The sequence below is a fragment of the Nerophis lumbriciformis genome, linkage group LG17, assembly GCF_033978685.3.
Source record: "Nerophis lumbriciformis linkage group LG17, RoL_Nlum_v2.1, whole genome shotgun sequence".
Lineage (NCBI taxonomy): Eukaryota > Metazoa > Chordata > Actinopteri > Syngnathiformes > Syngnathidae > Nerophis > Nerophis lumbriciformis.
Window position 1 is genome coordinate 15,151,224 of NC_084564.2, and position 24,081 is coordinate 15,175,304.

At 40.9% G+C, this 24,081-nt stretch overlaps 1 protein-coding gene across 8 annotated transcripts; it reads right to left on the bottom strand.

The window, feature by feature from the left end:
• Window positions 1–48: 48 nt before the first annotated feature.
• c2cd3 (C2 domain containing 3 centriole elongation regulator) lies at window positions 49–23,797 on the bottom strand. 8 transcript variants are annotated; one of them, XM_061972604.1, is made up of 34 exons: window positions 23,555–23,797; window positions 20,106–20,375; window positions 19,869–20,026; window positions 16,425–16,606; window positions 16,210–16,355; window positions 14,847–14,979; window positions 14,638–14,772; window positions 14,416–14,563; window positions 14,226–14,335; window positions 13,944–14,141; window positions 12,057–12,172; window positions 11,843–11,961; window positions 11,641–11,772; window positions 11,160–11,570; window positions 10,924–11,075; window positions 10,596–10,839; window positions 10,312–10,486; window positions 10,060–10,243; window positions 7,336–7,508; window positions 7,120–7,255; window positions 6,771–7,039; window positions 5,585–5,662; window positions 5,012–5,493; window positions 4,888–4,915; window positions 4,490–4,816; window positions 4,229–4,367; window positions 4,077–4,150; window positions 3,796–4,001; window positions 3,598–3,728; window positions 3,363–3,509; window positions 3,147–3,301; window positions 909–1,638; window positions 728–824; window positions 49–194 (listed from the first exon to the last, which is right to left on the bottom strand). In XM_061972604.1, exons 1-34 carry the CDS (start codon window positions 23,604–23,606, stop codon window positions 105–107), a joined length of 6,327 nt encoding a protein of 2,108 aa, XP_061828588.1. In that variant the 5' UTR covers window positions 23,607–23,797; the 3' UTR covers window positions 49–104. The 8 variants fall into 8 exon arrangements, with proteins under 8 accessions (XP_061828588.1, XP_061828589.1, XP_061828583.1 ...); XM_061972605.1 differs by having other exon boundaries at window positions 909–1,339; window positions 1,454–1,638; window positions 4,888–5,493; XM_061972599.1 differs by having other exon boundaries at window positions 4,888–5,493; window positions 16,210–16,352.
• Between the last annotated feature and the right edge of the window lie 284 nt (window positions 23,798–24,081).

A 24,081-nucleotide genomic window follows, 5' to 3' on the forward strand; every position in this document is an offset into this window, starting at 1 on the left:
TATTTATAAAAATACAATATATACCTCTTACTTTACAGGAGAAAAAAAGTGTTCGCATACCTGCTTATAAATTCATGTTAAATAATCACACACTGTCGTACTAATTATCGTCGTATTCTACGGATTCTCTGCGTCTCTCTGTTCATGGATGTAGGTGACATGTTTGGAGGCCTGCGAGGTCGAGCGCACTGGTCCTGCAAGAGTGGAGCAAGAGTTGAACTGCAGTTATTAAAATGCGATGGCTGCATACTATACTTGAAGTACAAGTTAAAGTACAGTATTCTACTAATATATATAGTCGCCCAAGCTCAAAAACACTAGCACCTGTTACTTGAGATGAAGGGGTTAATTCTCAGGGTGGAGAGGAAATGTTTTGTTCTTGGAATGACAAAAAAACCAAAAGCAGCTGTAGATATTGTCATGCCTCTGAATAGTCCTGTGCGATAAAACCAGCCAACCTTTCACCTGATTTGTCGAATGCTTAGTCAAAGATGTGGACATAAGACTTGAAAGGGTCCATAAGTGTTTAGCAGGTGTTCTCTTTCGACTTGTAATGTATTAACACACACGCTAATAGTGATGTTTGCGTACTGATTATGTACGCAGCTTCACTCGTCTTATCTGATGTGTGTGTGTAATGTGTTCCTGGCCCCAAACGTCTTGCACTTGCAAGCCTGTCAGCTGAATGGTGACTGATTGGTTTCTCATTATTGAGCAATAAACTTACCGTGTCGCTGGACGAATTAGCAAACGAGGGCGCTAAGCGAATGCCCCTTAGAGAGGCTTCCAGCTGCTGCGGGGGCAGGAAAAAGTTGGGGACCGAGCTTTGAGCGAAGAGTTAAACTAAAAACAAGACATAATGGAATCCTACAAGCGTCTCAAAGATAGACAATCACAGTTAAGGATACACTTGGAGTCTGGGGTTGTCGGCCTGCACAGCTTCATTGGGCAATGACTCAGCATCACCCGCCATGTTGGCATTGACAGTTAGCAGCGTTACATCCTGGTCGCTGTCTGAGTCTGATGCCACTTCTGATAAATCGTCAAAACTGTCACTGGAGTCGCTTTGGCTCGCCTCTCCTGCGTCTTTCCTGATGGATTCCTGTCTTTCGTTTTGACTTTTATCTTCGTTATCCTGACTCAGTTCAGCCTCTGGGCACTCGGAGGCAATTGAAACAGAGTCTGACACGATGCTATTCCAAGGACTGGTCTTATCCGTCAAAGTTGTCAACTCGTTCAAATGCCTCGGCTCCACGACAAATTCCTCGTAATCTTCCTCGTCATCCTCACTACTGCATGGTGATCTACATGCTTCACTGCCCGTGTCTTCTGCTTCTACCTCGGGCACGTTCTGTGCGACAAGGCCTGCAGACGTCGTTGGACAAGATGTGGATTCCTGGGAAATACTGCATGGTGATCTACATGCTTCACTGCCCGTGTCTTCTGCTTCTACCTCGGGCACGTTCTGTGCGACAAGGCCTGCAGACGTCGTTGGACAAGATGTAGATTCCTGGGAAAACATGCAAGGGTCGCATGGACTGGAGATGATCTCCACAACAATGCCTGAGGTCTTGTCTTTGGTGGGAGAAGATGTTGAGTTGCTGTGGAGGACGGTGGAAGTTGGTTGTCGGCATTGACCTACAAGACGGAATAGTTGTTGAGCAAATAAATTAAGTAGATCCCTGCATATTTGCGGTTCATCATTGTTTGTTGATTTATTTTCTTTTTCTTTGAATTATGATTTTTTTCCACAGGCAACGTAAAGGGGACCTATAATGATTTTAATCTACATTTAAAACACTTTCTTGTGTTCCAGATAATACGTATTGGATATGCTTTGGTGTAACTTTTACTCCGCAGTCCCTTTGGTAATCAATCAATCAATCAATCAATCATTGTTTACTTATATAGCCCTAAATCACAAGTGTCTCAAAGGGCTGCACAAGCCACAACGACATACTCGGTACAGAGCCCACATAAGGGCAAGGAAAAACTCACCCCAGTGGGACGTCGATCCGTTTTTTTAGTCTGTCTGCAAGATGTTTGACTCTGTAGGCCTACCCAGATTGCAAATGAAACCACGCCCCACCCACTTCAAAAGAATCATCATTTATCTTTGGAAAATGTCAAGTTTAAATATATATCTTGAAGTTGCCACCGCAATTTTTTTTCCGGGCACGGTCGAAAATAAACTCCAAAAACATTATATAGATTCACCCGGTCACACCGTTAGGTACACCTGTTCACGCGCCGATCAATTCAAAGAGTGCATAAAATAGCTGTTTTTAGCAGCAATAATGGCACTGCATGTCGCACATCAGTATTATTATGCACATGCCATGATAAGATAAAAATAATACATTATCTCCTTGCCCTATGGTTTAGAACTCTACTTAATGTATAAACAAGTGCTTCCACCTTGCAGTGATGTCACTGCGCAGCCAGACTGCAAAACCCAGCGAACAGAGGCATCCAAAACTGTATGCAAACTCATGGAAAAAAAATGCATCAACCTTATGAATTGACGCTTTGGCATTGACGAGTATCCAACATTGTAACAACATTTATAAGTCAGAAAAGACAAAATTCATACTCGGTCCCCTTTAAATGTAAAGTGGTTTGATGGCACTATCTGCAGGAGACAAGAGTGCTGCAGCTATGAATCAAGGAGAGGGTGGTGTCTCAAAAGTCAATTTACTCAACATTTTACAGCAGGAAACTGTTGGCCTGTAATTTTTTCTTCATTCGTAAAACTTAATTCTAAATGTGTCTAAAAAAAGTTTAAGACATATTATAGGCAGGGTTGCCTTAATCTTAGGACTACCCCCCAAGATATCAATCTGTAATCAATTTAGATTAAGTTTAGAGTATAAAAATTCCTTTTTATAGGGGTGCGTCCATTATTCTCAGTTTCGCTGGGTGTCTTGGAATGTAACCCCCACAAATAGTGGGAATCTACCATGAAAGGGAGATGATATACGGTACTGTAATGCACATTATTGTGAGTACCGGTACACATGCATTGGAATAATTTGATTATTTCATCATTGTTTAGAGTAACAGGCTGCAGGACTTTTTGGAGGGTTTTGGGAACTACAATACTGTCCACAGTATGTCTGAGGGAACAATCAAGTTCAGACACTCACCGTTGTGGACTTGTTGGGATGGAAGATGTAGCTCATTTTCCTTACGGGTGTCTTTCTCGTGAAGACAGTCCCGTTCCCTTGTGGGCGAAAAATCACGTTTACCCATCTTACTGTAGAAATATTGGTTGATTATGTCCAGATCGCTCAGATTCTTCCTGGGTAAGGAAGCTGAATTGATTGTGATTCTTTGAAAAAAGTGATGCTGCGCAGAGATACCTGAGTGTTGAAAAGACCACAGAGCTGGGAAGGTTGATGTCACCACTGTTGCTGCTGCTACAGACCAAATGAGTCTCAGCTTGTTCCTGAAGACTCTGATGATGAAGACGCACTTTCTGCATGTGCTCGTGGTGACGGTCGCTCTCACTAGAGATTGCACCGCAAAATTTTTTTTAACATATTAAACTGTTAATTGAATGTATCGTGGGAGGATACTACGCTGTGTTGTGCATACGTTTTGAGAAATAGTCTGTCCATGTGGTCAGGCGATGAGATGTGCTGCTCGGGGTATCGGCTGATGTGAGAAGGAAAGCTGTTGTACGTGGCACTGGTCTGGTAGCTGCATGGTGCAGCCTGGGATAAATCCTGGGAGGGAAACATGTGTTAATACATTGACAATTTATTCTACAGTAGCACTGAATATTTGCCTTACACTTGAGTTGTGGCCATCTTTGTCACTGGAAGCTTTTCTCTGCCCACGCAAGTTTTGGACCCACTTGAGTGGTGTGATGGAGACTTTGAGCTGACCATTACACTGACCATTGAAATCCATGACATTGTACCAGCCACATACTGACTGGAACCCAGACAGCAAAGGGGACAGGTATACAGAGGCAAACCCAACCACCTGCTCCACTTCTTTTGACAAAACAAAACAAAGAGTAAATAAAATAAATGCATTTTCATTTTAAAATACTAAAATAATAAACCTGCCTCCTCTGCTGCCTTTATGCCAAACTTTGAAAACCAGGCTTTGCTCTGGATCAATTAGCAGCTGCTTGGAAAGCCTGACGAAAAACAAGTATTGGTCTACTGAACATGCAACAGGAGTCGACTATCTGTCATTTCCGGAGAATGGTGCTAACCGGCATTTATGCTGATGGTTCCAGGTGGCACAGTTTGTGTTGGCCACCACAGCCGTGGACACTGGTTCTGCAGAGTCAGCAGTGATGTATGAGACACAGAGACATGACGCCCCTTCACTGCTCCCAGATTTCGGATAATCTAACAACAATGATGGCACAAGTGTAAAAAAAAAGTATTTTCATATTGGAGAGCTTAATATCCCAATTTGCATCAGCAGCACCAAACTGCACCTTAAGAGAGAGATCACAGTTTAGGCTCACCTTTCAGATTAATGTGCATGGCTCTGTCCACTGCAATTTCCACAAGGAAGGAATCTTCCTCACTAATTTTGGACGGCTGAGGTATAGGGACATGTGCAGTTGTTTCACTCGAGTTGATCGGGCTTTCCAAATCGGATATTTTTGGAGGGGAAGGTGGGGGTGTACGATGTGGTGGCTCTGTCGCCTCGAATAAGATCTCTTCCTGGCTGTCAGAGTCCGCCTGGTTGTCTTCTACAGTCGGCGCACGGCCTACCGTCAGGCTGATGTGCACCCTCAGAGCGGCACCCTGTAGGTCCATCGCCGAGCGTCTGAACAGTGGATACACTCCTAGAAAACAAGAATACATAAATCTAGCTGTGCCAAATAATTACAATAAAGCCTTCAGAAATATCACATACCGCTGAGAGCTAACTTCTGCTGGTGGGTCTTTGCAAGGGAGGACAGACCAATAAAGGCAGAGCCCACCAGGCGGTCAGTGTCACGGGGCCGTTGGCTTTTGTCCTTCTGGAAAGCTACCCATACCTGAACCTCCAGCCGCTCCTCTTGAAGGTACCACAACAAAGGCTGGGAGCTCATCAGCTCAACAGTGCGACTTCCTTGGAAGGTCACGGTGGCCTCGCTGCCCTCAGTCACACACGGGTGTTTCATCTGCGAGCAGACAGCCTCCTGCTCGTAGAATTTGTAGCGAAAGTAGCAGTATGTGGATCGCTGTAGCTCCTCATGTCCCGGCAGGAGCAAGCAGTGGACAGGGATCCAAACCCTGGGCATGGAAAAGGTCAGGGATATTTTCCTTGTGTGGTGTTCCCAGTCTCCCTGTTCGTTAAGCCATTCATTGTCATTCTGGATCTGAGGCAGCTCCCAGCCCAAATCCAGAGCAGCCCTAATGACCCGTTCCCGCTCGGAGTGGTGGGAAAAGGCGACTGAGATCTCAAGGCCGCCAATCAGGGTGTGCTGAGTTTGTGTGGATTCAAGGGGCGTGTAGACCCCAAACCAGCCTGAAATACCTTGACGCACAGAAAATCAACACAACTATAGAATATTTGTGTGGGGGAAAAAAATCCATCACGCAGTGCGAGTGAGTGGAGTGGATCTCACCTGTTGTTTTCCGGAGGAGATCAAGCAGCGGAATTTTCACTGTGCCCAAAATCACATTTGGAGGGTTGAAAGTATTGCCTGGAAGAAATAAACGACAGATTATAATACAAGACGATTAACATACTTTTAAAGGAGTGGTTTGCAAACTTTATACAAATGCAGAGTGCAGTGGTTCTCAAACTGTGGTACATGTACCACTAGTTGTACGTGGGCACCATTTAATGGTACGCCAAAGAATCACTTTATTAAAGTACAGTGTTTTATTTTCCTACATATAAACACCGTGTTACTGTTCAAACTGTGTGTAATGTTACAGTGGCCAAAACATATAAATATACTTCTGCCTTGTTTTTAATTAATACTCAAGACTGTATTTTAATGTTGGTTATTATGGTGGTGCTTGGTGAAAAAAGTTTGAGAACCACTGGCCTAGAATTTTTAAGGATACAACCCATCCTCTTCTAGTTTTTAAGCATGTAAATTGGTTAAACTTTTCTACCTTCAAGGTAGTCAAAGCATTTTGACACTATTTTCACATTCACCCACACATTCAAACACTGATGGCGGGAGCTGCCATGCAAGGCTCTAACACGAACCATCAGGAGCAAAAGTGAACGGATGTGACTAGGATGACTTAACTACGCTTGTATGGAACATACACATACCCGTACATTCATTAGAATTGGGTGTGGTCAGTTAATGATAGTGATTTAGCAAACTTTAGTTGTCATTGAATGTATATTCTATCATAAAAACATCATGACTGCAACTTGATATTTGCTTCTATTGAACATTTTTTGTGTGTACGTGGATGGGACAACGGCGAGGGACAAGCCTGACCGCCAGACAAATTCCTAGGACCAACAAGCAGTTTTTTTAAAAATATAATCAGTAATTACGAAACAAATAAAAACTTTAAAAATATTTACAGTATGTTCTGTTAAACCACTTATGGTAACATAAACCAGCCTGGGGTATTATTTTTAGTACAGACAAAGAAACTTTGAGCAAGTTGCAAACAACCCATTACTTTTAATTATGATTTAAATCTTACCAGAAAAAGGTGAATAATACAGAGATAGTCTGCTATAAATACCTCAAGGAGGCAGCGAAGGCTCTCTTTGGAAGGAAAAGATATTGAGCTGCTATAAAGGACGTTTAAAACTAAAGACAAGTGTTATTGAACCTTTGCGGTTGTCTCTATTCCAAACAGTGAAGATGGCAAAAGCTTCTGCCAGCTGCTCGGCCAGACTGAAGGTCTCCCCGGTGCTCTTGTGAACGAGCATGTCACAGCAAACCTCTGTGTGGTAGTTATACTCTGGGCAGAAGGTCCTGGCAATCAAACGGGTGCACCTTTGCTCTTCCTCAGGCAAGAAGGACAACTGGACAGTGACGTAGGAGTTCACTCCAACGACAGCAAAGTAACTGTACTTCTCGTCATGTTGGGATATAACTCTGCAGTGCAAATTCACACCAGCAAGATAAGAAATTCGAAGATGTTTGGAGCGCTATAAAAAAGGACACTGGGAAAGTACCTGGCTGCTGCCTGCAAACCGGACCCTCTGTGCACTTGAACCACAAGTGTCACCACATTAGAGGCAGCTCCTCTGCCAGTCTGCACATCAGCTCTCACGGGACGGCACTTGTACCGGATGCACACATCTAGCAGGCCTGAAGAAACGCACACGCAAGGGTACTAACATTTGCTAAATACCATGCAAGTGAAAGTGTTGATCTGGAAGCGTGCTTACCAGACGGCTGAGGCTGGTGCATCAAGGTGTTGTCTGCCCTCGGTAGCAGAGGCAAAGAAAACATCTGGGCCTTATCACCAAGCTGTCCCTGCATTGTGACTATGGCACACAACTTGGACAGGGGGAGAATTCCCTTGGCCACTAGCTGGTCTCTGACATTCGGGTAATAGTATCTGTAAGAAAATAAACAAGCTGAAAGAATTGCCTAATTACGGTAGCCTGGCATTGTAAGACACTTTTACATTTCACAAAACAAATTGCAATTATGGAAAACAAATTCATCAAAGACAAAACAATTTACAATTAGACAAAACGAATTTATCAAAATATAAAACTATTCACAAATTAACAAAAGACAATTTGTACAAAAAACATGTACAAAATAATTAAGTGTTTTAGTTGTCAAACTGTGATTTTGGACATTCCCTTTCCGGTTTGTGCATATGAAAAATGGTTTTGTCTTTTGTTAATTTGGCTTGTGAAATTGACTCTTCTCTCTGGATGTCAAGAAAGGCGGACGCTTCCCTCTCTTCTCTCTCATCTTCCCTGCTTTTGCTTTTTTGTCTTGTCTTGTCTTGACTTTTGGAGTCTCTTTTTGCACTGCTCTCCAAAATCTAAACAATAGAATTGATCGACTAACTTCCCAACGAAATTGACAAGATCTTCACGATGAGATGTTCAGCTTCGGAGGAACCTTTTCGGACATGTTGTAATGAGAAAATGGAAATATGTGATGTATCGTATTGTAAATGTACGCATGTTCGAAATTAACTCAAAACAACAACAACAACCTGTCTATCTTTACGGAACATTTGTTGCTGCATACACAATGGGAGAAGTGGAGGATTGTGTGCCTGGTGACTCTTTTTGTTGAGGACATCGACATCTACTGTATTTGGAACTATGATAACAGCTCATTTGCTGTTCGGATTGTGTGTTGCCTTTGTGTATTGACAAATTCGTAAGACGATGGCAGCCGTTGAAGGTAGACAGAAGTTGACCGTCATTATAATGAGATGGGAAGTTGATGGGATAGGCAGGGCTGCAGGCACTCAAACCATTTTAAACTAATTTGCAAACTGGATAACATCTCGGAGAAGCTTTCTTCTCTGCAAAGCCAAATAATTTGAGGACCAGAACGGACAATTAAATAGACGAGCTATTAAAACACATCTGATCGCCCTAACCAAAACAATCATTATCTATATTATTGCGCCCTCACACCAGCCTTGGCATTGTTGCTGATGATAACTCTCCCAGTAAGGCAGTGTGGTGAGATGCTCCTGACATCCTTTCCCCTATCCCTAAAGGACTCTGACATGTTATCAAGATGCCACTCTGAGGCACAAGGCTGTGACGCCCAACGGAGCGACTTCCAGGCTCATGTACACACATGCATCTATGGATACGACAATACAGACACACAGACAGACGCGCACACGCACGCACACACCATCCCAAGCCTTCGCCACTTCATCTCCTCGACCACAAAGGTGCGCTGTGTGTTGACTGCTGATGTGGCAGGCTGTCTGCGCTGGAACATCTTTGTTTTTGTATGTCGTAATGTGTGCTTATGTTTGCCGAGGTTTTTCTCCTAGTCCCACAGTGCCCCTCCTACAGTATCATAGTTTGGGATTGGCTTTTTTTTCCTCTCCCTCTTCTTGTTTTTCATTCTCGGATCTTTTACGGGGCGCCGCCCATGTGGCAAGCCATCAGTGTTCCGCTCTTGTTCACCTCTGTTTCTTGGACGGGTTGAGTGTAAACACATTTCGCAGTACTTTTCAAGTGCAGTGACAAATAAAGCATCTTCTTCTTCCAATTGTTTTGTGTTTCATTAACTTAATTTGTGAAATTGTAAATTGTTCTGTATTTTGTTCATTTGGTTTGTGTAATTGCATGTCGTTTTGTCTTTTGTCAATTTATTGTATGTAATTGTAAGTTGGTTTATTTTTGTCAATTTGTTTACTTCTCTGCTTAGGCTGCTGCCCCTGCGACTCGACCTCGGCTAAGCGGAAGAAAATGGATGGATGTTTTGTATATTAGTAGGTTTTTTTGTCCTTTGTTAATTTGGTGTGCGTAATTGGAAGTTGTTTGGTCTTTTGTTAATTCATTTTAGCAATTGTTTGTTATGTTGTCTTTTGTTAGTTTTTTCGGTAATTTTAAATTGTGTTGTCTTTGGGTAATTTGGTTTGTGTAATTGTAAGTGGTTTTGTATTTTGTTAAATTAGTTTGTGTAGTTGTAAGTTGTTTTGTCTTTTGTTAGTTGTGTTGTCTTTTATTAATTCATTTTCTGTCATTTTAAATTGTGTTAGTATCTGGTAATTTGGTTTGTGTAATTGTAATTTGTTTCATGAGATGTTAAAGTGTTTTGCACTTCCAGACCCCCGTATTTGGAACTTGCGGATCTTTTTTTCCCCTTTATTTGCTTATAGCACATTGTAGAAATGAAATAAAACCAAAACCTAAAAGCAGAAATTTAGAAAATAGATCAAACAGACAATAAAGAGAAAATGTAGACATTAGGATATGAACAACCTCTTAATAACATAAACCTCCTGTCTTATATATATTGTGTATATATGTATATAGCTTTTATTTTTCTAGCCTTTTTACAAAATGTTAAAACATTTGTAAACATCAAAGTGGTCCCTCGCATCTTTAGATTTTTTAGTACGCAACCTTGGCTACAAATAGCAGAAAAACACTGCCTCGACGGCTACAAACCTGCACCACACTTCAAAATGGACACCGCCTCCGCTGCTCAGGCCTTGGATTGAAAGAGAGCTGAGCAGCAGCTTCTGGACTGGGACGCCCTCAGGAGCCAAAAGCACGTGTGTCTCTGTATGGCCAAATGCTGGGTCAGGAACACAGAGAGTGGTGGTGGTACGAAAGGGCCTCAGGTTGGTGTCTGTTGGAAATAAGACACTACGGTATGACAGACAACAGTAAAAGAGAAATCTAAGCAAAGTGCATTACAATGCTCATCCAGGGCTGCGTCGATTTCTGCACTTTCCTGACAAGGGAAACTGTACTGGACGTAACAGTCAGCCTCACCCCACACCGTTGATTGGAGCGGTGTCAGCCCAGAGACCTTCTCAACCTTAATCATAAACACATGCTCTTTCATTGCTCGTGCTTGCGCTGGAGTCACCTAGGGGAGAAACAGGAAGTGTGAAAGTAAAAGCAATACTTAAACACTAACATTGCAACTGAGCATGGGCAGTATGGGAAAAAAAAAAGACAACCATTGCGCCACCGACCTTTGCTGGTGGATGAGGCTGGTGATCAAGCAGATGCAATGGTCTCACGGGGCAGCCCAGTGACTGGATTTCGTCTTCTCTGGTGCGCTGCAGAGCGAGTACCTGCTCGAAGCGGCCCATAGCCAGAGTGACCCTGAGGTGTCCATTACAAGTGCTGGAGAACACATCCATGACTGGCAGGTAGCAGTCCACCCCTAAAACAGGGTACTGTGCCCGTAGAAGAAGGTGGGCAATCTTGGAGTCCCTGGAAAGGATGAGGAAAGAGTGCAGAGTTAGCGAGTTTGCATGACGTATCACCACTGCTAAAAAAAACCTCTAAAACACTTGCCTAAATGACATGTAGAACTGGTGGAGAGGTAGTTTGACAAGACCGAGTAGTTTCTCCTCACTAGAGCTTCCAGTTTTCTGCCACACTTCAATTACCATCACATTGTCCTTCATCCTCTCCAGTAGCTTTGTAGTCAAAGCCACAGGAGTTACCTAAAAGTCCAGATAAAAAGCTTATTCAAATTAAAGTCCAAATTCCTGGTACTTTAAAAAGGAAGTTCAGTGTGTGGGGTGAACCTGAGCAAAGTTAAAGGATGGGTTCACACGCCCCCAGCTGACCACAGACCTCGCCATCTCATCGCACCAGAAGAGCTTACAGTTGAAGTAGACGTTAACAGCCTGCATAGGCCCACAGTTGAAATTCTTTCCGTCTGTAACCATGAGCAGCATATGCAACAAGACCTCTGGGTCTTCCTCCATCTGCTGCTGAGATCTACGAGGAGAGGCTGTGTGGGGGTTAAGATGTGGAGAGGCTACTTTCAAGCCTTTCTGCTGGCTGGGGACATTCCCTGTGAAATCTTCTAAAGAGTGGACAGATAAGTCCTCTGCGCAAATGCTGACACGCGAGGACTCTCTTTGAGGACTGTACACAATATGTGGCAATGTTTCAGGAGATTCTCTGCTGTTGGCAGAAAGTTCTAGCAGCACCTACAAAACAGCATATGTGGCTGAACAGACCTGAAATCAGCAGTGGCTCCACTAAGGCATTTTGTTTTACCCTGAGAAGTCCTAGTTCCTTTGTTTGGCTGTTGTCCTCCATACCATGCACTGGTAAAGCAAGAGATTGGCTGAGCTGCTTGCTCTGCAGTAGACGGCGCAGTGGATATGTGGCTTGTCCGACAAGAACCGCCTGCAAAAAGAACATCAGTCGTTAGAACACAGGTATTATCATTTATGATCTTGTATTGTAACAGGCTCGCCTTTTTTTGGTCAATTCTTCTGGAGTAAATTTTGAAAAGGAGATCCATTGCCCACCACTCTTCAACGGCGATTTTACTGAAGCGCACAGGAAACACGGAACGCTGCTGGAACGTCACCACTTAAAATACATAAAAGTGTGGATTGTGAATCAGGTAACTGCCAAAAAAAATGTTTTTAATAAAGGCTTTTGTGGCTGATTCCAACATGTCGTACCTCCTTCTGTGACTTTACTGGAAACAACTCTGGTCGACTCCCTCTCTCCTGCAATATTTTGACCACGTCGACTGGATAAGGAAGTCTTTGGTAACGTATACTCGACAAAATAGGTGCTACAAAAAAAGAAACAGTATTTTAGTTTCACATCATTATTTCAAATACCTTTAATGCAAATGCGACTTTTTTAATGATGTTCTAACTAGGTGTGTCCCGATACAGCTTTTCACTTCCGGTAAGATGCTGATATTGGAGCCCTGATTATTGGCCGATACCAATATTAATTCGATACGACACAAATCATACATATATTTTTATCATTATGTAGTGTGGAATGTTGGGCAAGGCTTGATCAAGTGAACTGTGTCAAAAGTGTCAACAAGAGATCATTGGTAGGCATGAAAAACCCTAACCTATTTATTATTAACCATCTAAAATGGCTTTATGTAGCCATAAAGTTAAAATGACGTTTTTTTTGGCCACCACTAATGATTAAGTTAAGCTCATGACACAGTAAATTTGATGTGGACACATTTGTTAATGGAGACATTCTGAACTGAATCTATATTTATTTGATACCGGTTTACATTGACAAATGTTGTGTTTTAGACTGCAATATTGTTCAATTAATGACACTTATTACGCACGTCTAACTTGTGTACTACTGTGTGCTTAGCTGTTGTGCAGGTGGTATCTCCTAGCTCCCTGTGTATATACACACCACTGCTTTTAGGAAAGCTTGGTAAACAAAGCAAGTTTTGCTTTGCATTTACGTCGGTTTGTGTGTCTGTAGCTTTTAATGTTACAAACACACAAAGTGACGCGTCCCAGTGGAGTTTATAAACTACTTTTATAAACTATACTTTTAAACATCTAAATCCAGCATCATGGGTAGACCTCTGACAACACACTTCTAATAAATTATTATTTAAAATTGGTGAAGAATACTACAATAGTATATTTCAATTGCCCTCATATTGGTATAGTATCAAAGTTTAAAAAAGAAGTCTTCACTACACATCTTAAAACAAAGCAGTACACTCAATTGTAATATACCGTTCTACCACTTGTGGCAGTGATGACAATATCAAACAAACAGAAGAAGTCTGGAGCTAAAGTCACAGAAATGTTCCTTACGCTCAAAAATTATGACTAAAGCGGTGAACGTGTATTTTCATTAGTACTTTATTTTTATTGACAGCTTAGGTAAGAAACATATTAATTATTCCATCCATCCATTTTCTACCGCTTGTCCCTTTCGGGATCGCGTGGGGTGCTGGAGCCTATCCCAGTTGCATTCGGGCGGAAGGCGTTGTACACCTTGGACAAGTCGCCAGGTCCAACTATATTCATTATTAATTTTATTTATTTCAGCACAAAATAATTGTATGTAAATGTATTTTTTGCAGGTATCTATGACTCCTTTCTAATGCAGTATATTTGTTAGTACTTTTTCTAATCAGCCTGATATATGCCTACGGTTTATGTGTTAAATAAATAATAATATTTGTGATTAACACATTGTTTCATATCATTTGACAAGGTTGTAACCTATAAGTAGGGTAGATATCATTTTTGAGTAAGATTACTAATTTAGTGTTAATATTTAAATGGGCCTGGGCTCCTCTGTAGTGAAACAATTGGGCCCAAAGGTCAAAAAGGTTAAGAACCCCTGATATATGGCATTTTTGCGTTAGAGAAGTGTAGTTATAAAAGTGTTGTATAAAAAATAAAAAAAATAAAAATTTTAGGCTGAGCCCTCACAGGCGACAGACAACAGCTCATTAGCATTAAAGCGACAGACACACCAGACGGTTCCAGATAGGTCTTACTACTTAAAATACTTTAAAATCATTACAAAATGGCACCCTATAAAACTTCACCTACCACTTTTTGTTACGTTGCAGTAAAGGAGCTTTCCCTTTGCTCACTGACTTTCTTGCAGGGAGCGTTGTGCTTTCTGTTGGGACGCTCATGGAATCGATGCTCACATTGGCCTGTCGTATCAAGCTCAGAAACATCATCTGCTCCGGACTTAAAAGAACATCAACTTCACCCAGAGAGGGATGGAGCTCTTCAACTGGACTAGACAGCGTACCAGCAATGCAAATAATGAGTCTTTTGGCTTGATCAGACAGGTAAATCTCAAGGTAAGTGAAAGACTCTTACTTGTCGCTCATCCTACACTCTGACTGTCTTAACTGATTCTTGGTCCTGGATGAACTGTTTTTCTGCTTTTGAACGTCCACCTCTGTGTCATCTAGTCTTGAATCTGACATCTGTACAAACAGGACAAGAAATGCATTCCCCCCAAAAAGCAAAAAGCCTATCACTGTAGGAAAATATATGAACTACTCACAGGTGTTTTATAAAACAAATGCTCCAGCAAGCTCTGATCATACTGTGGGTCGCCGAGCTCGCTGTCTCCGCAAACACTGCTATGAGTGGACAGAGATTCAGGGTAAAGGGCTTCAACCTCACAGAGTGGTGGAGGAGGTGTCTTCAACCTGAAGACGAAGCGTCCTAGGGTCAAGGGAACTGGCTGGAAATAAGATGGGTAAAAATACAAAACGTAAAGTACCTGCCGAGGAGGAGATCCACAGCTATGTGATCCATTTCACCAGGACGGAAATCTCCTGTGACAACGTCATCTACGTGCTTGAGAGCTGACTTGCCAGGCAGGATATATTCCAGGAACATTGCAGATGGAGAGGGCCTTAAGACATAACAAATATACTACTAAACTATGTCTCATCGAGGGATTTCAAGCATTTTATCTGTGCAACTCACATGGAGGGTGGTTGGGCGTTGTCCCTCTGCAGTGGGAGTTGGAGGTCAGTCAGAACCGGCGCAGGACCCATGTCAAATTTCAATGCTGAAACCACCATAGCGTCCCTAAGTTTGCTCCCACGTTCTAGAATAACTGATCAATTATTATCAGATTTTACTCTCGTGTTTTATTCACACATTCATCTCATATCTACAGTAGATGTATCCTAATCTCATTAAATCAAATTATCTTCACAAGCAATATTGTATCAGTTTTTAACTCCTTTTTGTATGACATTTTTGTCAACAATTAAAAAGGGAACAAATGTTTGTTGAACATGTTTAACATATGGTGTAATTGAATGATCTGTAATAAACATGGAGAACAGGAAGGATGAAAAAAGCTTGGCTTCTTTCGACTCCTTTTCGGACATGTTGGATGATGTAATCATGTGATGTTTCTCAATGTAACTTTTTAAGCTTGTTGAAACAAATACACAAACAGCAGTTTCGAGACGCATCACAAACAACGATGAGTCCGAATACAGGGAGGAGGTAGAACATTTGGTGGGACTTTTGCATCAATGTAGATGCTGGTGGACTTCAGGAAGATCAGACACCCCCCCGCCCCAGCCACAACACTTCCTGTCTGCTCGAGAATACGTTTTTACTTCCTCAAGAAGTTGTGGCGTGCTGGATGAAATCGCGCCATCCTGGGGAACTTCGACAGATGTGTGGTGGAAACCACCCTCAGCACCAGCATTACGGCGTGGCACAGCAGCTGCACGGCTTATCAGCGGAAGGCATTGCAGAGGGTGGTTAAAGTTGCTCAGAAGAGGCATCTTCATCAGCAGATGCAGAAAGCAGGGCTCTATGTATCACCAACAATCACACCATCTCTCTTTGATCCCCTACCCTCAGGCAGGCAAGCTGCAGAGCATCTGAAGTAAGACCACCAGACTGAAGAACAGCTTCTTTCCAGAAGCTGTTAAGACTGCTAATCTCCAATGGTGCACTATAGCAATGGATATGAATCCCCCGCGCCTCATCGACTACCACTTATCGAGCACACATGTCCCAACTGTGCTGAGCTGGGCTTTTATTTGGTTCAGTTTGGTATAATTGTTTTTAGATCGTATTTGCACTACATATCGCAAACAATTCTATTTTTCTATTCATAATGTATTCCTATTATTAATGTATGCCATTAATTAATGTATATATATATAAATATATACATACACACACACTTTGGGCTAAATCTGAGATCTTGGGCACTAAATTGTGTGCCATCTCATGTATTCTGGTTCCTTAAATCCTTGAAATAAGCCATACCATATCTATCGAACGAGTTTTGGTTTGAAGAAAACTTGTTTTGACGTACCTGAGAGAATGTCATTGCTCGGTTGGGCACAGGGTTTCTGACTGGAAGGAATCACAGCCATTCCGCGCTTCTCTATCAGCTTCACATTCTCTACTAGCTCATCTTTATCCACCTGGGTGGTTTGGGAAAACATGTGCTCTTTCCTTCTGGAAGCAGACATTTTAATGAAGATTATAATTCCATTTTAGACGTGCTAAAATAATAATGAGAGAAACCTTGCTGTGTTTCCTTTGCTGCAAAGCTCAGATTTTTTTTCACTGCTCTCTTTAGGATCTGCATGCTCCACAGACGTAGTGGCCAGCGAGGAGACCTGAAGTGCTTCAGTGCTGAAATCTGCAGTTGGCACTGAGCTGATGCTCTCATGGACCTCAACCAGGGGCTCCAAACTCAGGGACACCTACGAGTTTTAGAGAAGCAATGGAGAATGTTTATTACCAGAGCCAAGGAAGCAAAAATGTATCAACTCAACATATTGCCATTAACTTTGATGAGGGTAAAACAATATGGAAGTATTATTGGTTATTGTAGCAACATTATTTGCAAACGTATATCTCAATCTCTGCGTGTGTATTCAGATTTGCGTACGTGTGTTTAAAGTTGTCTGTGTGTCCCTAATCAGAAAGAGCCCTTGATAGGCTGTCTACTTACACGTGACTTTTGCGACACTTCTGCCGTGTAAAATTTGAGTGCGTGCATTCACAAGTGCGTGCGTGTAATACAATCTGCGTATGCGTATCTGAGGTGTGCCTAAATATAACCAACCACTGAAGACAACACGCAATTTAAACCAATCAGAAACAACGTACAGATGAGGCATGCAAAAGAGAGACACTAAGACCTGCCTTACGTTGTTTCTAATTGGTTTGAATTGTGTAGTGTCTTCCGTGGTTGGTTAAATGTAGGCACTGTGGATTGATGGCTTGGTCTGGCATTGGCAATTAATCAAAGTTACTCGAACTATGACAAGCTGCAAAACCAAAGTTTATTATTATGAAAATAATTGGGAGTAGTAAATGAAGAATATAAGCGTGAGAAATTACAAGTGTGGCGTGTTGTGTGTGAAAGGGCGTGTCTGTGACGCTCTATTGAAACTTGGCAGCTCTGAGCAAGTGTTTGAGAGTGGCCCATCGTTGTTGACTTCAACACAGAATAACATCATCAGTGGCTGCAAGGCGCTGACTAGTGGTGAGTATAAGGAAAGGCAAGGTGGAGTTACAGACAGACAACTCTTTTTACACGTTCCAATCGCTGTACAGACAGATCGCAATAACCAATCCTGGACCAAGTCCTCAATCCACAGTGCCTACATTTAACCAACCACGCAAGACACTGCAATTTAAGCCAATGAGAAACAACGCAAGACGGGTCTTGGCGTATCTCTGTACATTGTTTCTGAATGGTTTAAATTGAGCAGTGTCTTCAGTGGTTGGTTAAATTTAGGCACACATCATATTGTATTACACGCACGCACTTCTGAATGCACACGCACATGTTGTATTACAAGTTCATGAATCTGGACGTGTGCGCTCAAATCTTACACGGCAGAAGTGTCGAAAAAGTCTCGTGTAAGTAGATAGCCTATCGAGGGCTCTTTCTGATTAGGGACAGACAGACAACTTAAAACATACGTATGCGGATCGAAAACACACGTACGCGGATCTGAATACACACACTCAGATTGATATACAGACACACAATCTAGTACACACTAGGGCTGCAATAACTAATCGATTAAATCGATTATAAAAATAGTTGGCGATTAATTTAGTCATCGATTCGTTGGATCTATGCTATGCGCAGAGGCAATTTTTTTTAAATATTTATTTTATTTTAAATAAACCTTTATTTATAAACTGCAACATGTACAAACAGCTGAGAAACAATAAGTATGGTGCCAGTATGCTGTTTTTTAAAAATAAAATACTGGAAAAGATAGAAATGTAGTTTGTCTCTTTTATCCGATTATTAATCGAAGTAATAATCGACAGATTAATCGATGATCAAATTAATGGTTAGTTGCAGCCCTAGTACACACATACACACAAATTGGATTACAGACACACAAATTGAGATACACTTTTGCAAATAATTTTGCTGCAATAATACTTCCATAAAACGTGAACCAAAAAATATGGCACCGATTTAGGAAAATGTAAATCTCATAATAAAACTCGGGGTGTCTTAAATCGAGTTTGATTTGACAATTAACCTTGCAGTCCAATCGTCGGACATTAAGTGAGTTTGACGCTATGCCAGACCCGAAGCCAATCCCGGTGGGGCAGATGCGACTACCATACTAAACTATCCAAGCTCTAAAGTGTTTCTTTTTTTATGTGTGGGTTTTAGTGTTTATGGGGTGGAAAAAGTCACAAATAGATCTGTTTATTTGTTGGGAGGGCAATTGATAATTGATCATTTTTAATGCACATTATTGCATGTGTTCGGTAGCGCTCATTTATCCCTGACACACTCCACCGCCCTGTTCTGAGCTTAGCAAATAATGTCGAGACAGCCACTTAAAATAGCGACTTAACTACGAGCCTAAAGCTTGCGAAAACTATCCATACACCCTCAACACATTTCATCTGCTTGTGTTGTTGTGAATGACATCATTGATGTAACATTAATGCATATATAAACAGTGGTTGCAACTTGAGAGGCGCTCTCTTTTTTAACAGCCTCTAGTAAGGCGCCTCTTTACTTGTATGGCTGAGAACAACACAGCACACTTCCCTCCGTTACAATAATAGCGCGGTGTGCCACATACGGTCTGACTGCGCGAACAAAATAAGTTTCAAAAAAGTACCTAGCACAAGTATAATGTACTTAAAGCACTTATTGATACATTAACAAAACTATTATGCTTTGACCTAAAATACTCGACACTCTATCCAAAGATGTATTGCATTAATAAATGTGAGGATTTTAGCATTTAATTAACAAACATTTTATTTTACACGAAAAGTGCACACTCTATGGTGGTAACATAAGTGTAAAAGGTAAAACAAATGAATTAAAAACAAAACGGAAAAACTGTGTTTTATTGTTTATTATATTGCCATTGCTCTTATTATTATTTTACTTATTGTGGTTTATTTGTTACTAATTGATATCATGTTTTTTTTTAAACTAGATTTAAAGTTAAGTTTTGGTACTACAATAAATATGTTTTTAAATGTATCAATAATCATGTAATTAATCGTGATTACATTATCAATTAAAATGATATTGATTATTATTTTTGCCATAATCGTGCAGCTTTAATATCATCCTGTTTCTTATTTATTTGAACACGCACGTATTATTCCCTCTAGTTTTAGTGGCGTTAAGATGCACCAGGTGTGGAGAGTGGTATTGCTATTGTTTGTACTTACTTCTTTTTGTAGAAAAAATGGTTTATTTTCAATTCTTGTCAACTCTCTTTAATTAGACAGCCTTCGAATAAAATAATCTGGGAGGAATCTTCGCTGTAAAAGTGAGGGTCCCAATATGACGATAAGCGTTGGCAGAGATAAGTGCTTGCAGTGTGCTCTTGTTAAAATTACTTTATAGCATTTAGAAAAAATATCTAATATTTGCAAGGTCGCTACTGATTTGCTACACTGGTACATGAATGAACATCACTGAAAAATAATGATATAAAAGACATAATGACTTACTTCTAACTCCCCAAGTTTCTGAGAAGTTGGTGATAAGAGGTTGTAAAAGCCACTGATGGTGTACGACTGACAGAGACGGGCGATTTCTGTCACTTGAGCTTGAGCAATCAGCAAATGATCCTGTTTGTTCAAAACTTCCAGCGTCAATGACCCCATATCTGTTTAAGAGAGACACATGTTACATATTCGTTGTAAAAAATGCAACTTATATAAAAAGCCATCTCTGATGTTTCATACCTGCCAGATATGAGACGAACGGTTTGGTGCTAAGGTGGACTGGGAAGCGCGCGGTGGTCCTGATGTTTTTTTGCAAGGAGAGTGAAGCATCTCGTGGGTTGAAGAAGGTGCCGTTGGATGACTCTCCCCACCAGCGCAGCCTGACAAACGTCGCCAGTGGAGGGTTTGGGGTCGTCCAGAGCAACTGACTGACCGTCACCCGCAGGAAGCAACTGAGATGACCTTCCACCAGAGGAGGAAGGCTTGTGGAGGGCGACACATCGCTTGGGACTGTGAAGAAGGTATTTTCAATAAATACAGTTGAAGACTAAAAAGAAATGAAAAATAATCTAAATATTGATAATTTGGAAAACGTTACTTCACGAGCTGCATCACAAACAGGCGCTGCCATTTAGTAGGACTTTTTGGTTAGCATTACGACCAATGGCAATCAACCATCAGCTTGCAGGAGAAGCGATTACATTATTTAATCGACTTTGCTGAGTAGTCTTTACTACATGAATGTACTGTGGAGTGACTGCGTGTGCCATGCTTTTAAAGGGGAACTGCACTTTTTATTTTATTTTGCTTATCGTTTAGAATCATTATGAAAGACATGAAGACGGATGTATTTTTTTTGCATTCTAACTCGTAAATTAAATTCTGCTTACAGCGGAGCCAATAGGAGGTCCTCTATTACGCCCACAAAAAGTATCAGTGATATTGTTGTTGCAGACGCACTATTGATAGCGGCGCCGTGATAACGAGTGTGTGTGTTTATTTCGACATGATCGACTGATGAGCGGTTTACTCTCTTCCTTGCTCCCTAGAAGTTTACTGTAGATCATAAATCATGCCTCTTACCTTGATGGATGAGGGCGTATTCCGACAAGTTGGTACATTTTGACAGCCAACTTAGAACGGGACATGGCGAGAACGACATGAAAAGACGCTTGGTTCCGCCCCTGTTTTGTAACTTTGTTTGCGAGGTTTATGAGTAATTTTTCATCTAAACGGGACTTTATAAACGTCTTAGCAGTCAGCATCCTAATGACAGCAGACCTTGTACAGTAAGTGATGTTTTATTGTTTGTTGGCTCTCATGAAGTCTGCAGTTAGTAGTAATCATCCAACCATCCATTTTCTACTGCTTGTCCCTTATGGGGTCGCGGGGGGTGCTGGAGCCTATCCCAGCTGAGTGATGTTGAAAATCAAAAAGCGAAAGTCGTGATACTATTTTGAAATAATGCCCTGCGTAGGGCTGGGTGATATATCAAGTTTGTAAGATATATCGATATATTTTTAAACAAGATATGAATTAAGAAAATATATCGATATAATTTATTTCACGTTAAAATTACCAAACGCCGCTTATTTGTTGTGTTCCTTGTTCTCCGTCGCTCCCCCTCCATGGGCTACTAAACCCCTCCCCTTCCTCCTTCCAAGACGTGCTTGCACGTATAATAACCTCCATGATTGGTTGGTTGTTTACTATGATGAGTCACGATCGGTTAGTGACAGGCCAATCAGAGGCAAGATAGGGCGGGTCATCGAGCCATGAAGGGAAATCACAAAGTGCCTGCCTGCAATTTTTTTTTTTTTATCCGAGTTTGATATATTTTGTATTATTTGCACAGCTATGTTATTTATTTTACGTAGAAATAATATTTTTCTATGTTATTTATGTTATGTAAATCTGTACTACTTAAACAGTTTCTTTTCTGTGCTGTTAATACCCATCTTGACTAACTAGGTTAATAAAAGTGCCAGTACAGTTGCCATTCACTTCAATTTCACTGAATATCGCTCAAAAATGAATATCTTTATATGTATACTTTCACCGAAAAATATATCGAGATATATACCAAATATCGAGTTTAAGTAAAAATATATCGAGATATACTTTTTCGACCATATCGCCCAGCCCTAGCCTTGCGTATGCTTAAAATGAGCAGAATATATAACATATATTAACGTTGTTGCCCTAGGGTAAACTGGGTATAACACATGGCACACTGACAAAGCTTAACCTATTGTTACTATAACAATCTACAAGGTTAATATAGGTTGCTTCTCTTTCTCCCCCTCCGTTTTTCTGCATTCTTTCGTATCTCAAGTTATCATTACGTATATGTATTGTTGCATTTGAACAACTGTATTGTTGATAATAGAGGTAAATTATTGGTATTGTTCATTATCAATAGCGCTTTTTCTATTGGTATTTCTATTGCTCCATTTGTAGTGTAATAATGCTCATTGTCATTTCTGTATTATTTTCGCTAACTGCTTACCGGTATTTGCTATCACTTTTACCATCATATTTGTACATGTCGTATTTGCTGATGTTGCTCTATTGTTGTTGTTGCTGTTGTTGTTTTTGTCTCTCTGTCTAATCCACCTCTTATCCCCACAATTTCCCCCTCTGTCTTCTTTTCTTTCTCTCCCCTCCTGCTCCGGCCCGGCTGCACCAAATGATAATATAAATACATTTAATAAAGTCAAATACAAATAAGGCAACAAGAGAAGTATCCTACACGTCTCTTTTGTAAAGTGAATCTGAACAGCCGATATGGGCATCTACATCAACTATATGATTTGCCTGAGAAGCTGGACAGGACAAAAAAAAATAAATTAAATTTTTTTTTTAAATGAGCAGAATACCTAAATATTAAATGTTATTATAAATGTGCCCATTTCTACATTACACACACTCACAGCATGTATATAAAACCTGAATGGAGGTGTTTGGATGTCTTTTAAGGGTTTTATAGGTAGAATATTATTAATTTATAGGCTCCATTGGAAGCTGACTGTTGATCGCATTTATTTAATATTTAAAATACCATCTATTGTCTACCGCTTGTCCCTTTCGGGGTCGCGAGGGGCGCTGGAGCCTAACTCAGCTGCATCAGGGCGGAAGGCGGTGTACACCCTGGACAAGTCGCTACCTCATCGCAGGGCCAACACATACAGACAACATTCACACTCACATTAAATAAAAAAGAAAAACACATGTGTTCTTGTCTTACATAAGGACTGTGAATGAATTCTAAAAAAAAAAAAAAAAAAAAACCCAGTTCCCCTTTAACTTGATTGATTATATTACCACAGTGGTAAGTACTATGATCTTCTTATGATGCCATTAATAACCCTTTGATCATTCAGTATAGAATAATGTACTTTGAAACGAATTCTAGAATACCTCAGATTTTGCAGACGATTTTAAAACCACATACTGTTGACAAATAACCACATTCACATTGAGAGCTTTTTTAAAGCTAAGCCATAGTTAGCATCCTTCGGCATACTGGCATTAAATTAGACTATTATGCTACTTGCATAAACAATAAAATATCACCCTGCAACGTGAACACCGTTTAAGTTAGAAAACATACGACTTTAAGCAATATTACAACTCCTATTACATGCACGAAAACTTAGCTAGCTTACTAACAACAACAAAGAGCTTACCTTTCTTCTTGTAGTCCCCGACTTTGACGGACCTCAGCCTTTGGCTATTCATGCTACCACGTTGGGGATATAAAGTGCGAAAATGGCCAACAAGGCGAGCAGGACTTTGGTATGCATGTTAAATGATAGGCTGGTAAAGTAAAACATTTAAAAGGAGTGTGTGGTGGGGAAATACAAACACAAGACGTCTCTATAGCGCGCCCAACTGTTAGGCTTGAATCCGGCTTCCGCTCACAGGTGCATTATGGGAATTGTAGTTCTCTTGGACAAACAGGCATTTTGCTGCCACCAGCAGATGGCAACACTTATCTTCTTATTACCCGTCAACTTTATGTTCTAGTTGTTTCCTAAATGCTGGGATTTCATGTACTTACCAGTGCACTAGCAAGTAAATAAGCAGAATACAATTATGTCAAGGTAAATAATGCATTATATCACAGAAAAAAGTGAATAAAGTCCTCACTCGCGCAATATAAAGAATGTTGCCCACTTTTTAAGGTCAGTGTCATGTGTTTAAGGCAGTATTT